Here is a 12,689-nt window from a genome sequence, read left to right on the forward strand (position 1 = left end):
TTTTATTAAATAAATGGCATACAACATCCATTTTCACAACATACAGCCTTAGTGTGTGCTCCTGTTAATGCAGTCTTACCAATTGTTAAGCGAGTCATTGACCCATTTTTAAGTTGTAAATTAATATTCTGACCATCAAATATCAATTTATCATTTATTATATCCAAATAATTTTTAGGTGTTAATTGTTTATTTTGTCGTAAACTAACACCTTTCATTTTTTGTGCAATCTTTTTAAAATCACTTCCATCAATTGAACCGTTGAATGATGTATAACACTTAGGGCATAAAGCAACCATGTTATCACCTTGTTTCTCAATTGCTAAACCCAATAACTTCTTCTCATGTGCTTTTTCTTCAGCTTTATTATTTAATTTAGGTTTAAATTTCTCATCAAAACAGAAGAAATCAAATGGTGCGAATTTGAAAATGTTTTTATCATAAAATTGTTTATCAGTAACAATTGCTTGAAATGCTTGCGTGTTAGGAAGATTTGGGTCGCCAGCGATTGCCCAATAAGATGAATCAGTATCACCTTCAATGAAATGAAAACGATTAACATTCAAGCATTTATACATAAAATCATAAATGAAAACCAAATACCAGTATTTAGCATTATCTAAAGTGAAGAATGCCTCTTGTAAACATGTATCACATCTATAAAATCTATCTTTAAGCATCACTTGATATGTATCCTCACCTATTTCTCTTATGTTTTTAAACTTATTTGACATACATGCAACGCGTGACTTCTGTGCATTCATTATTTTAGTCTTTGCGTAATTTTGTGTATTCATTGCATCGTAACCATATGATCCATTAAGTGAAATCTTGCAAAATAAACTTTTTCCTTTATTTCCTTCTAATTCAGCCTTTTGTCTTTCGTTCATAAATTTGTTCGCAAATTCATTAAAACAAGTGTTTTTAGTAAATGTTAAAATTGATTGAATGTCATCAATGATAAAATGAAATCTGTCTATTAGATACCATAGATAATAAGAAGAAAATGGTTGATATTGGTTGTGTGTTGATGCTAACTGAGTTAATTTTCTCTGTTTCTGGTCAATTGGTAGATTGTTTGATTTCATGTAATTATACATAAAACTGCCAATTGTTTTTTCATCTGTGATAATATCTAAGTTTCTTATTATCGGTAAAAAGTTTATGTAATCATTAATGTATTTTTCATCAATGTGACCCTTTACTTCAGCCACGAATAAAGTATTTTTCTTTCTAATAATTCCCAGTGCTTTTGCTTTCTTTGTTGCTGTATCACAAATGATAACACCATTCAATCTTCCCGGCATATACATTTTATGGTCAGTATATTGAATGAAATCATGAGGATTAGATGAAAATGATGAAGGATATAATGAATTAAAGTCAACTCCAACGAAATGAGTCATAATGTTGGTGGTGTCCTCATTTGATACAGTTTTAGTTTCTGGATTATATGAAAGTTTATTAATGCGTGTGATTCCTTTAAGATTTACTCTATGTTGAACATTTGATAAACCACCAGTAATTCCATTACGGAGAATGTGATAAGCTTCAACTGAATCTAAAGTCATTGGTAAATTATTTTTTAATGCATAATTTCTTAAATTGATTCTTAAACGTTGAACATCTTCATCTTTATTTGATTTTATGACATTGCAATAACAACACATTAACTGACAATTTTCTTTGGTATGTGGTTTTTCATTATCGATTCTATCCAATGTTGGTTTATTTACATATGTAAACGCTTTACCACACATTTTGCATTTAGATGAAAGGATTAAATCGTGATAGTATTGAAAATCATCCATTGAAACATTATTTTTAGTATCTCTTTTCGCCTTTTCATCTTGTTTCTTATATGAATCAATTTTATATTTCCAATACTTTTTTGTTAATTCAAAACTTGATTCCACATTTTCTTCTTCTGGATATGTTTCGTTAGGATTGAAGTTCTTATATGCTAACGCGTAACGAATCATTGATGCATTCGATGATAAAGAAAGATTATGAAGCATGTCAATTTTATAAACAAATGTTTCTTCGATAATTTTATCAATTGGGTCAATCATAATTTCAACGTCTTTATTGCAATAATGAATAAAATATTCTAATCTATTCTCAAAATTTTTAGCATCATTGAGATATATTTGATAATCTGAATCGGATATTGTTTCTTGTGTTAATGCTGAATAAAATGAATCTTGAGTGAATGGTTCCTTTTTATATAATTCATCTTCGTAATTCTCCCATGTGATGAATTGATAAGGGAAAAAGGATTTAACACGTGATTTATTGTTTCCGAAATCTTGAGTGAATTGGTCTAATGTTCCACCCGCTATATAATTTCTGATGTCAATAAATCTTAATTCATATGGAACGTTTGTTTTCTTTACAATGATTTGCTTAAATTGTGAAGAAGAACCCAGCATTGATTTTATTTTCCATTTTGCAGTGTTTAAATCACGAAGAATTAAATTTAAATCAAACTTTCCCGAATTAAAACCAATGATATTCACTTTATTGAATTCCTCATCTAGAAGTTCTTTAAATGCTTCCTTTTGTTTCTCATTTAATGTATTCATTAATTCTTCATATTGTTCAATATTTGATTTAGCAACTAATGAACAGGTTGAAAATAAAAATTCAATCCAATCAGAGATGAACGAATCACTTGATGTTAAGCAAAAATTCCTCGTAAATGTTTTATCACGGTCTACGACCTCGCCGCTTTGCGGCTTTATTTTGACAGTTGATGATACCATAAATGGTTTTAAATAAGCGTTCAAAGTTGCACATTCAGAAAGTTGAAGTTCTTCTTTAGTCTCTAATGTTTCGAAGTCAAAAGTAATATAATATCTTGTTGGTTTATAATATTCCTGCAAATTATGTGCTAATAACCATTGATATATCTTCTGTTTCGTGATATGTGGTGCATATGGTTGTTGTGTGTTTTGCAATTGAACGTCTTGAATTAATCTTCCATTATTTTCTTTACATTTCTCACAATGTTTTAAAAATCTTCTTTGGTTTTTCCTTTCTGGATCATCACGGATAGAATATACTTCTTCTTTGCAAAAGGGGCAAACTTTATATCCTGTGAGTGCTTCAACGTCTGTAATTCTGTCAGCGTGAAGTTTTCCACATGGACTCTGTGTTAATAAAATATTTACTGTTTCAAATTCTGGATCTATCATTATTGATTCCACTAATGGAAAGTCTACCTTGTTAATGTCTACGTCTTCTGGTTGAGGGTCACAATAATAAAAATCAATATTAACGTTTAACATTCTTGCTAACCTCTCACTTTCTGATGAAATGTCAAATCCTTCATATGCATCTATGGCTTCATTTAAATAACTTCTACGAGTTTTAGGATTAACACCATCAGGAATGTTATAGAAGCGTTTAAATAACCTTCTACCTTCGGCTCTTATTTGATTATCATTCATTTTAGCTGTTCCATTTTTATTCATTTATGTAAGAATAAAAATTAAAAAATAAATAAAAATAAAGTTTATTTTTTTAAAGTCCGAGACTCAGAGAGTCCAGGGCTAAAGTCCATAAAATGAATTAAGAACACATAAATTTTTATCATCTGCGACGTGACGAATACATTTTAATTTACTCAAGAATGCGTACCCTGATACATTAAATCTAATTCCTGTCTTATTTAATTTCACAACTTTGAAAAGGAATGTATGAATAGCTATAAAATGATGAGATGATGTTTTATGGGTTGCTTCCATTTTTTCTGAAATAAATGAATAAATATAATGTTTATAAGTTTTCATATCTTTTATGTTCTTAATAACGAATGGTATAGACCTTTCAACTTCGTCTTCCTTCGGTGCTGTTCTTTCATATGAAACATTATTGGTATCTTCAATAATGAAACCACAATCACATAAAATTTTATAGGTTCCAATTGTTTCTTTTGATATTTTATCTAACAAATCAAAAACTTTATCAACACCTGTACATTTATTTAAATAATAATTTGTGTAAATATCATGGTCTTCTTTCTTAATCGTATTTGTTGCATATGTTACATTTTTCAGTGCTTTTTTGAATTTTTCAGAATCAAGAGGAGGTGAAAGTAATATACATGGATAATCTCCATCGTCAATAACCTGAAGCTTATGTTTATGAATAAATTTTGTGCCTTCTTCTGAAAGTGTTTCGTCAATATCACCATCTAATAAATTTTTAGTAGATTCCAAAAAGTAATTTTTATATCTTTCCTCATGTGATTTTTGAACTTCTGATTCTGAAGCTGGGATATTCATTAAACCCTCTACTTCATTCTCAGCATTTCTCAATTCACTAATTCTTTCATCTATTTCATTTCTTAATTGTTCCAATTTCTCAATCTCATCGTTATAATATTCATCTTGTTTAATTTTTTCTTCAAAATATTCAGGAGGTGTTTCAAGGCTCTCTGAGCCCAGGTCCTCTGGACCATAAAGAGGAATATTCTCCTGTTTTTCAACTTTTTTGGGATATAAATATCTCATTATAGCCTTTTTAGTAATTGGTCCGTTATATTTAAATTCATTCAACAATCTGGAAAACTCTTTCACATTCTGCATATATGTTGGATAAGAACCGTCTCCAAAATTTTCTAAAATATTTTCTAATTCTGAATTAGTGAACTTTAAAGATTTCAATGAATTAGTTGTTATACTCATTTATTATAAAATAAAAAAATCTAACTTTATTTTTTCGGAGTTTTGTGACGAAGTGCGAATCTTCACTTCGTCAAAAATATATTCTTTTTATTAATGGTAATATAGGAATTGTAGGAATAAAAACTTTTTATAAATTATTCATAAATTTTTAAAATCTGCTATTCGGAAGTATGTTCAAAAATCATTCAATTATGTGAGAATTCTTACGATTACAAAAAAAGTCACACAACCCGCATCATATACTACTTTGATTATCTGTAATAATATGGATTTTTCTGATCCATGGAAGATATAGATCAACAGTCCTTAATGATAATAAGAGTTCGTTTTTTTCAATATATCTATCTTTTATATCTCGAAGTTGCATTTCTTTTGGCTTGTATTGCTGAAATTTTTGATTCCATTCAGGATCCGATCCATTTACCCATAAATATACCAAATCTATTGGCTCGAAAACGGAAAAGTACATTTCTCTGGTAGAATAAACGGGAAATATGTATACAATGATTGAAAACGCTAGGATATACAGTCTCTCTTTATGTTGCATCAAAATGAATGCGTTATTTTGCAAAAGACCAAATTTCAAAGAATAAATTCAGAACTTCTCAAAGTGGAAAACATTTTATTCACAATATATCTACATTCTCCAAGAATGCCAATTTTAGTAAAATTTAAATGTTTCACTTTTCCCAAAAGTGGCAAAACATGCCATAAATCCGAACAATTGATTTTCAAATTAATAAGGGATATAGAATCATTAGGATCCATATGTGAATTATATGAACTTATTTTGAATAGTTACCAAAAGGATAAAAAGTTTTGTGAATTTTGTTTTAATTTCAATAATTTATATCATTTGAGCTTCATGTTTTGATTGATATATCAAATTCAATTTTAAATAGAAATGAAAATCAATATTAAATATCTTGATATGAAATTGAAGAAATATTGGATTTTTGGAATGAATATTTAGGAATTATCAGTTGCACATGGACAAATGGTGTGTTATTTGCCCTCACATTCAATAAAAATGTTCTTTTGGGCTTTTAATTCGATATCATAGAAGAGAATAGGCTGTGCCAAATAGCAGTTGCTGACTTCTTTGAACAAATTTTGGATTTTTATATCAAATTCACATTTCCATCAACATATACCATCAATATATAAGCTACAAGCCATGATTTTAGTGCACGTTAGTAAATTTTCAAAAATGGAAAATGGAGGCATAGATATCCTTGCTCTTAAGCAAATGTTTGAAGATTGCAGTCATAAAGAAGAAGAAGAGCACCAAGAATATTTTGAGCAAGTCATTGAAGAAAAAGAGAAAGAAACTTTCTGGGATGACGATGAAATTACTCCAGTTGGTTTCTACAAAGATTTATCAGATGACAGGCCAGAACCAAAATACCACATACATTACAAACAATGCATCGGAACAGGCGATGTCTATCTTGGTCTTAATATGAACGACCCATCTAATGCAAACGTCGATGCTGTCGTTATAAAAGTTGCACTAAATGGTACCCAGCCAGATGATATAGATCTTAACGTTATGAATGGCTTTCTTGATCTTCGCTGTCCAAAATATCATCTTACACTCAAACTTGATAAAGTTCCAGATGACAAAAAAGAAGTTTCCGCGAAATGGAAACAAGAAACAGAAGAACTTACAATCGAAGTTCCTGTTAAGAGAGAAGAAATTAAAATTGTTTAAAAAAATTAATATAGATACTATCATGATTTGAAAGATACATATTTATACAAGTATTTTATTTGAAAAACATTACATTACAAAGAATTGAAATGTTAGCTAATTTTGGAAAAAACTTTACTCTAATGAAGTTGCAAATTATGCCGAAATCATTAGAAACATGTTGCAAATTGTGTGCTGTACAAATTTTGCAGCGCAAATAATGCAACTCATAATATTCATCTAATGAACACAATTGAATAACTGGTTCACTTCATGAACAAGGCAGAAATTGTAGCACTTCTTTCTTGCCTCGTAATATATTAATTTTAATAATTAATACACAAATTTTGAATAACTAGGATCAAATGCTGAAAACATTGACCGACGCAATGTTTCATCTCATAACAGAGAAAGACATAGAGTGATTTATTGTAACTCTGCAGATTTTGTATCCATTATAAAAATACGTTTCAAAAATTGAAGATAACAATGGATACAAAGAAAAAACCAAGCGAAATCTTTAAGCAACTACAAGGAACTGATGTAGACAAAGTAGAAATACGTATCTACAACGTTGACGACATTCTTACATTCGAAAATTGGGATAAGGAAGAAGATTTCGGTTTAAACCCACTACTATTTGCAGCAAAATACTCTGCTCCAGAAATATTCGAAAAAGTCTTAAAATTTTCATATGATATTGCCAAAATCAAAAGACAAATCGTACTTGAAAGTGATTTTATTTATATAACGCCAATATCTCCAATATTTTCAAACAAATTCTATTTTGAAGCCCAAAAGGAAGCTGAAGAGAACAAAAAAGGTAATTCAATTGAAAAATTAATTGAAATTTCTCAAAATACAGAAAAAAGCCAGAAATTTAAAGCATTTAAAGACAAGAAAAATTCAGAAAATACTATTAAATCTACATCTAATAAAACAGAGCTACTTCAAAACAACAAACCTGAATCTTTAAATCATACAAACATAGATTCTCCTAAATCTTCAAAAGATACAAACCCAAATGATCCTAAACCTAAATCTTCATACAAAGTTCAAACTGATGGAAATATTATAGGAAATAACGGATCGCCAACACGCTTTGTTAATAAGACCAAATGCTGTTTGATTTTATAAAACTAATGTTTATCATGTATTTAAAATATGTTATTATCTATCAAATATATATTTTTTTAAACGAAATGAAAGTTGAAATTATGAATTTGATAATTTATTTTATAAAAAACAATATAATATTATCTTAATCGCCTTTTCTGAATGTCTTGTACTGGAAATAATCACTCTGTGTGGTCTTCCACTCAGTATTCATTCCTCCAAGATGCAAATGACTGTTTTGAAGTCTGTTGTTCACAGCTTGGTTTGGAGCAGTTGGTTGTGGAGCTTTAAAGTCCGATTTCATAGTAGATTGCATCTGAATTGTACTTTGGTTAGCCATACAAATCGGATTACTGTTGAAATCGTTTCTAATTGGCTCTCTTGGTCTCGATTCAGGATGAGGAACATATGATGTTTGGTTTATCGTCTTATTTGTCTCAATTCCAACAATTGTTGTTACATTTGCATGATGTCTAGTATGAAAAGCACGAGCTTCTGCAGGATCGACATGTGTGTTTTGTATAGTGCTCGATTGTGGCTTAAATGTTTCATTATATAATGATGTTGTCTCATGAACAGAATTTTCTCCAAGTTTTACATGGGATTGGTTCAAATTCATGTTAAATGGACGTGATGGCTTTCCATTTAGAGGAACATATGCATCTTGGGATGAACTCTTGAACGTTTCGTTGCAATTCCTGTAATCATGATGAGAAACAAAAGCAGATTTTTCAACAGGCTTCGGTGGCTGTGCGTCCGGATACTGCTTGAATGTTTCCTGATACGAGGACTTCTCTGTTGGGTAAGATCTGTTGCCAACTTCGAACTGAGAACGTTGTAATTGCGCGGTTGAGATTTTCTGGCTTTCTAATTCGGATGGATCGATAGAAATCTTCTTGAAATCATGCTTATTGGTAGTTTCGTATGTTACTTTCTCTCCACCAACGCGTATTGAAGTTTTTCTCAAATCTTGATTGTTATTTTGGGAAGGAGGGATATTGAATTTCCTATAATTGTCATGAGCTTCGGAAACATAGACTTGGAAGGCTCCTTGGTTGTCCATTGCTTCGCGAGCACCGTTTCCTGACCTTAAATCTGCCAAAGCTGGTTTTGCAGGGTCAGGCTGATGATACTGATATGCAGAGCCTGTTGTTGTAGTCCAATCATCGTTTCCTGCTTGCTTGAGATCAATGTGAGAAGCTGCTAACTGTTGATGAGAAATTGTTGGTTTTGAAACGCCAAGAGATGATGCAACCTTGTATCTATTCAATGATTCACGAGTTTCCATTGGTAATCTATTATCGTCTGCGTAATTTGTAGACATAAGGTTTTGACGAGTTTGGATTTGATCTTTCTTTTGAATTGGATACTGAATGTATTTCGCTTTTGTTTCTGATAACATATCTGATGATTCTCCATTGCCTTGCCAATGCGTCTTTTGAAGAGCTACTGTATCTACGTATTGTGGTTCGATTTGACCTTCTTGAGGCTTAATATATGAATGATAAGTTGTTTCCCATGTATTGGGAACTCCTCCTGTCTGAATACTGTCTCTGTTACTGTTTCCGGTGTATATTTTAGGAAACACAGGCTCTTCATTCATTTTTTTCTGAGTGTTACAAAATTTTGCGAAATAATTCTCTTACATAACGTATCTTTTTTTTTTGAGTGATGATTGATATCCACGCTCAAGATTGAATCTCAAAAATATGTGCATTGCAACACGAATCCTTTACAGTTATAATTTTTATAGTTTTCAATAAAAAAAAATCTTTGAACATTACTTTTTTTTTTGTCTTCATTGAAATGACAGTTGCTCATCCTTTACCAACAGAATGGCAATTCTGGGTTATCCAAATTAAATGGGAAGGTAAAAATCGCAATTTCGAGATCGAACCAATCGTTGGTTTCAAAACTGTCGAAGATTTTTGGAATAATTTTATGCAATTTCCTCCAATCGGCGAAATTAAAAAAGGAGGAATATCTCTTTTCAAGAAAGGAATCAAACCAGCTTGGGAAGATCCTAAAAACGAGAATGGCCAGGCAGTTACAATTTCACTTTCAGTTTGGACTCAAGAACTATGGGAAAAGATTATTCTTGCTATTGTAGGAGGATCCATAGACGATGTTATCAAAGAACCAGAATTATGCGGAATGTATGCCAAAGTTAATCAAATAGGTTTATCCGTAGCCTTATGGTTTGGCCCTGGAGAGCTTAATGTTAATGCTTTAGCGGAAGTTCTAAGTCTTGATCCTGCTGTTTTGCAAGTTAAAGCACATCCAAAGAATTAAGCTGTCCTTAAATCTATTACTGTCTTGTCTAGATTTATTTGTATACTGATTTTACAGTTTCTATCTACTTTTTTATATATTTGAAATCACTATTTTTCATTTTTGCATTTATTGATGATTTTTTTATATGTAAATGTTATTATTCTTGTTTTTATGAATTAGAGCATATTGTTTTTACAGGAGCTAATGATGGTCCTTGGTCTTCAATTGATTTTTATATTTTTTTCTGACAAGTAAAATTTAATTTTTGACATGTAATTTTTGATATAAAAAAACTGGGAAATGGCGAATGCAAACTATACCAATTCTCAGTCGAAACCAGATGATATTCAACAATACTTCGGATTTCTTCCTCCTAATTCAATAGCACAAATGCAATCGACTGATTATCAAAAACGTATCGAATGCAGTCAAGAAATATTAGAATACGTGCCAACAATTCCAGTTGAGGAAATAGATTTTGATGGTTTCTTGCGATTTATTCAACAATACGTCACCGATGCTAATCTAAAAGTTGCTCAAAACTGTTCATTAATTATTGAGGAAGTTATAACGGAATTGAAAAAGGCAGGAAATATTCATGTACGCCTTTGCGTATCGATAGCCTTTGATCAATTAAAGGACAATCGTAGATTCGTTATACAATTAGGCGGTGCCGTTATTGGTGATTTACTTCGAGCAACAGATCAAAAAACTGTTTTTGAAGAAATTGTTCGATCATCAGCTAGCGCACCATCTAATTTACTTTCTCAGATATACAAAACTTTGCCAAATTTGATACAACAAAATGCGTTGAATCCTAGTATTCTAATAGACTATTCGGCATTCTTCGATACAGGTTTAACAACTCAAGATGAAAACGTTAAACAAAGCGCTTTGTGGTGTCTTGAATATCTAAAAGCTAATTTTTCAGAAATCTATGATCGGTTGTACAATCTTCTATCATCGCAAGCTTCTCGTATGATAGGCCGTTCTTCTCACAATCCAGCTACGGCAATACCTAAAAATAGAGAATTCGGACCGCAAGTAATTCGACAAATTAATACAGCAGGTGCCGTTGAGGCAGCCAAAATTAATATGACTATGTCTCAAAAAGGTTACCGAAGACCACTTTTGCCTTCACAAGGAGCAGGCAGATTATTATCTAAATCACGACCTATTACATCAACATTTCCTAATGCTCCTGGTCAGGATGCCAACGATACATTTAATTTCGAACCAGTTTCTCTCCCAGTTCAAGATCGAATTATTCCTCCTCAAACAACATTTAATGACGATGAAGTGATCTTTGAACCACCAGAGCAAGAAGATAGTGGACTTCTTAAAGGAGGAGCCAAAACAGGGCCAGTTTTCAGAACTCGTGATATTAAAACAGATTTGAATAATCCTTTATTCGATACGGAGCTAGAACTCGATGAAACGAAGCCAAAAGTAGGTCATGCTCACTTCGATGCTGCAGTTCTCGATGAAGTTCCCGCTGTATCATCTGGATTTAGGCAACCAAAGCCGATTCGTGCCAAGGTACACAAAGAATACGAAGAACTCCCTTCAGCCAACTTTGGAGGCTCTCACTTCGATGAAAACGCGTTTAATGAAATCAAAGCTGAGAAAAAGCAAGATCCTTTCAGGGAAAGACGCTCTGGTCTTAAAAAGAGACTTATTAATCTTGAAGAGAACAAAGAAGAGAGCTCAAGCCGCGAAAATGCGATTCAATCCGAATCAATTCCACCGAACAAAAAGAAAGGCGTCGTGAATTTCGATGGTTTACTTGTTTCCAATGCCGAAGCCAACAACAGTAGTCGTGAAAACGTTACTCCAGAAAAGAAACGTCCAAAAGCAAAACCACACGTTGAAATTCACGATCCAGATTCTCGTCCTATCAAGACAAGTGGTGCATATGACATTGGCGAAGACTTAACAATCGATGCCGCCTTGTCCGCACCAATTCCTAAGGCTAAGCCACGTCCTAGATCTGTCAGAACTACTACAGCTAAAGAAAGAAAAACAGAAAAACCTCCACCATCATCACCTCCTGTTCCCAAGACTCCAACGCCTGCACAATACTTGGAAGACCTACAGAGCGATGATTGGGAGAAGCAGAACAAAGCTATTGAAGCATTACTCGGTGGTTGCGCACCAAAAGACTTGATAAAGAGCAGTCTTAGAACATCAATGTCAGCTTTGCTTGAATGCGCTCAATCAACACGTACAGCCTTATCTAAGAACGCTTTGAACTTAGTCTTGCAGTGGATAAAAGACAAAGATATAAGCGTTGCAGGAGTAGCTGATGTGTTGGGTACGAGACTCTTAAAACTCATGCAAAGCCAATCTTCTCATCACTTCATTCAGGATTTGACAGGTGAATGCTTTTTGTCACTTTTGGAAAACGTGCCAGATACAAGGCAATGCGCCATAATTTCAAGGGAACATAAGAGTCCATATGCTGCTGGTCGTGCTTTAGTTGCTCTTGGTGCTGAGAAGTCTGTTGAAAGGATAGAAGATCCAACACCTTTGTTAGTTCCTTTGGCTTACATGGTTAAAGATGCTGACCAAGAAACAAGAAAACACGCAAAAGTAGCAATAAAACATATAGCCGCTAAGAAGAGGAACTTCGTGGAATATGTTAAATCAAATGTTTCATCACAAGAAGATCAGAATAATCTTATCAAGGCTTCAACAGCACCTTAATTAATTTTTTTGTTTTATTATTAATAATTTTATTGATCTTGGATTCTTCCTTTTTTATTAATCCGAGATATCAAGCTATACATGAGAATTTCTTCAGAAACACAGTTTTCATCCAAATATGTATTTTGTTTGTTTGTATATTCAAATAAATCTTGTTTTTTATGTATAAATTTCTGAAATTTGTTATAATTTAAGTTCCAAAACATCAG

The 12,689-nt window shown here is 32.1% G+C and overlaps 7 protein-coding genes across 7 annotated transcripts, besides 1 other annotated feature; 4 read left to right on the forward strand and 3 right to left on the reverse strand.

Moving 5' to 3' along the window:
- Positions 1–4,709: part of a mobile genetic element that runs on past the window's edge.
- TVAGG3_0421390 (DNA/RNA polymerases family) lies at positions 6–3,476 on the reverse strand (the record flags this gene model as incomplete). The annotated part of the gene is made up of 1 exon (XM_051233442.1): positions 6–3,476. One exon carries the CDS (start codon positions 3,474–3,476, stop codon positions 6–8), a length of 3,471 nt encoding a protein of 1,156 aa, XP_051103172.1.
- Positions 3,555–4,691, reverse strand: TVAGG3_0421400 (uncharacterized protein; the record flags this gene model as incomplete). The annotated part of the gene is made up of 1 exon (XM_051233443.1): positions 3,555–4,691. The coding sequence occupies one exon, from the start codon at positions 4,689–4,691 to the stop codon at positions 3,555–3,557; it is 1,137 nt and encodes a 378-aa protein (XP_051103173.1).
- A 1,187-nt stretch (positions 4,710–5,896) lies between the features above and the next one.
- On the forward strand, positions 5,897–6,419 carry TVAGG3_0421410 (twister family; the record flags this gene model as incomplete). The annotated part of the gene is made up of 1 exon (XM_001322966.1): positions 5,902–6,405. One exon carries the CDS (start codon positions 5,902–5,904, stop codon positions 6,403–6,405), a length of 504 nt encoding a protein of 167 aa, XP_001323001.1.
- A 454-nt stretch (positions 6,420–6,873) lies between these two features.
- Positions 6,874–7,539, forward strand: TVAGG3_0421420 (uncharacterized protein; the record flags this gene model as incomplete). The annotated part of the gene is made up of 1 exon (XM_001322965.2): positions 6,874–7,521. The coding sequence occupies one exon, from the start codon at positions 6,874–6,876 to the stop codon at positions 7,519–7,521; it is 648 nt and encodes a 215-aa protein (XP_001323000.1).
- Positions 7,540–7,645: 106 nt separating this feature from the next.
- On the reverse strand, positions 7,646–9,103 carry TVAGG3_0421430 (uncharacterized protein; the record flags this gene model as incomplete). Its single annotated transcript, XM_001322964.1, has 1 exon — positions 7,646–9,103. The coding sequence occupies one exon, from the start codon at positions 9,101–9,103 to the stop codon at positions 7,646–7,648; it is 1,458 nt and encodes a 485-aa protein (XP_001322999.1).
- A 203-nt stretch (positions 9,104–9,306) lies between these two features.
- Positions 9,307–9,792, forward strand: TVAGG3_0421450 (translation initiation factor protein; the record flags this gene model as incomplete). The annotated part of the gene is made up of 1 exon (XM_001322963.1): positions 9,307–9,792. The coding sequence occupies one exon, from the start codon at positions 9,307–9,309 to the stop codon at positions 9,790–9,792; it is 486 nt and encodes a 161-aa protein (XP_001322998.1).
- Positions 9,793–10,074: 282 nt separating this feature from the next.
- On the forward strand, positions 10,075–12,480 carry TVAGG3_0421440 (uncharacterized protein; the record flags this gene model as incomplete). The annotated part of the gene is made up of 1 exon (XM_001322962.1): positions 10,075–12,480. One exon carries the CDS (start codon positions 10,075–10,077, stop codon positions 12,478–12,480), a length of 2,406 nt encoding a protein of 801 aa, XP_001322997.1.
- Between the last annotated feature and the right edge of the window lie 209 nt (positions 12,481–12,689).

The sequence above is a fragment of the Trichomonas vaginalis genome, chromosome V, assembly GCF_026262505.1.
Source record: "Trichomonas vaginalis G3 chromosome V, whole genome shotgun sequence".
NCBI classification, from domain to species: domain Eukaryota; phylum Parabasalia; order Trichomonadida; family Trichomonadidae; genus Trichomonas; species Trichomonas vaginalis.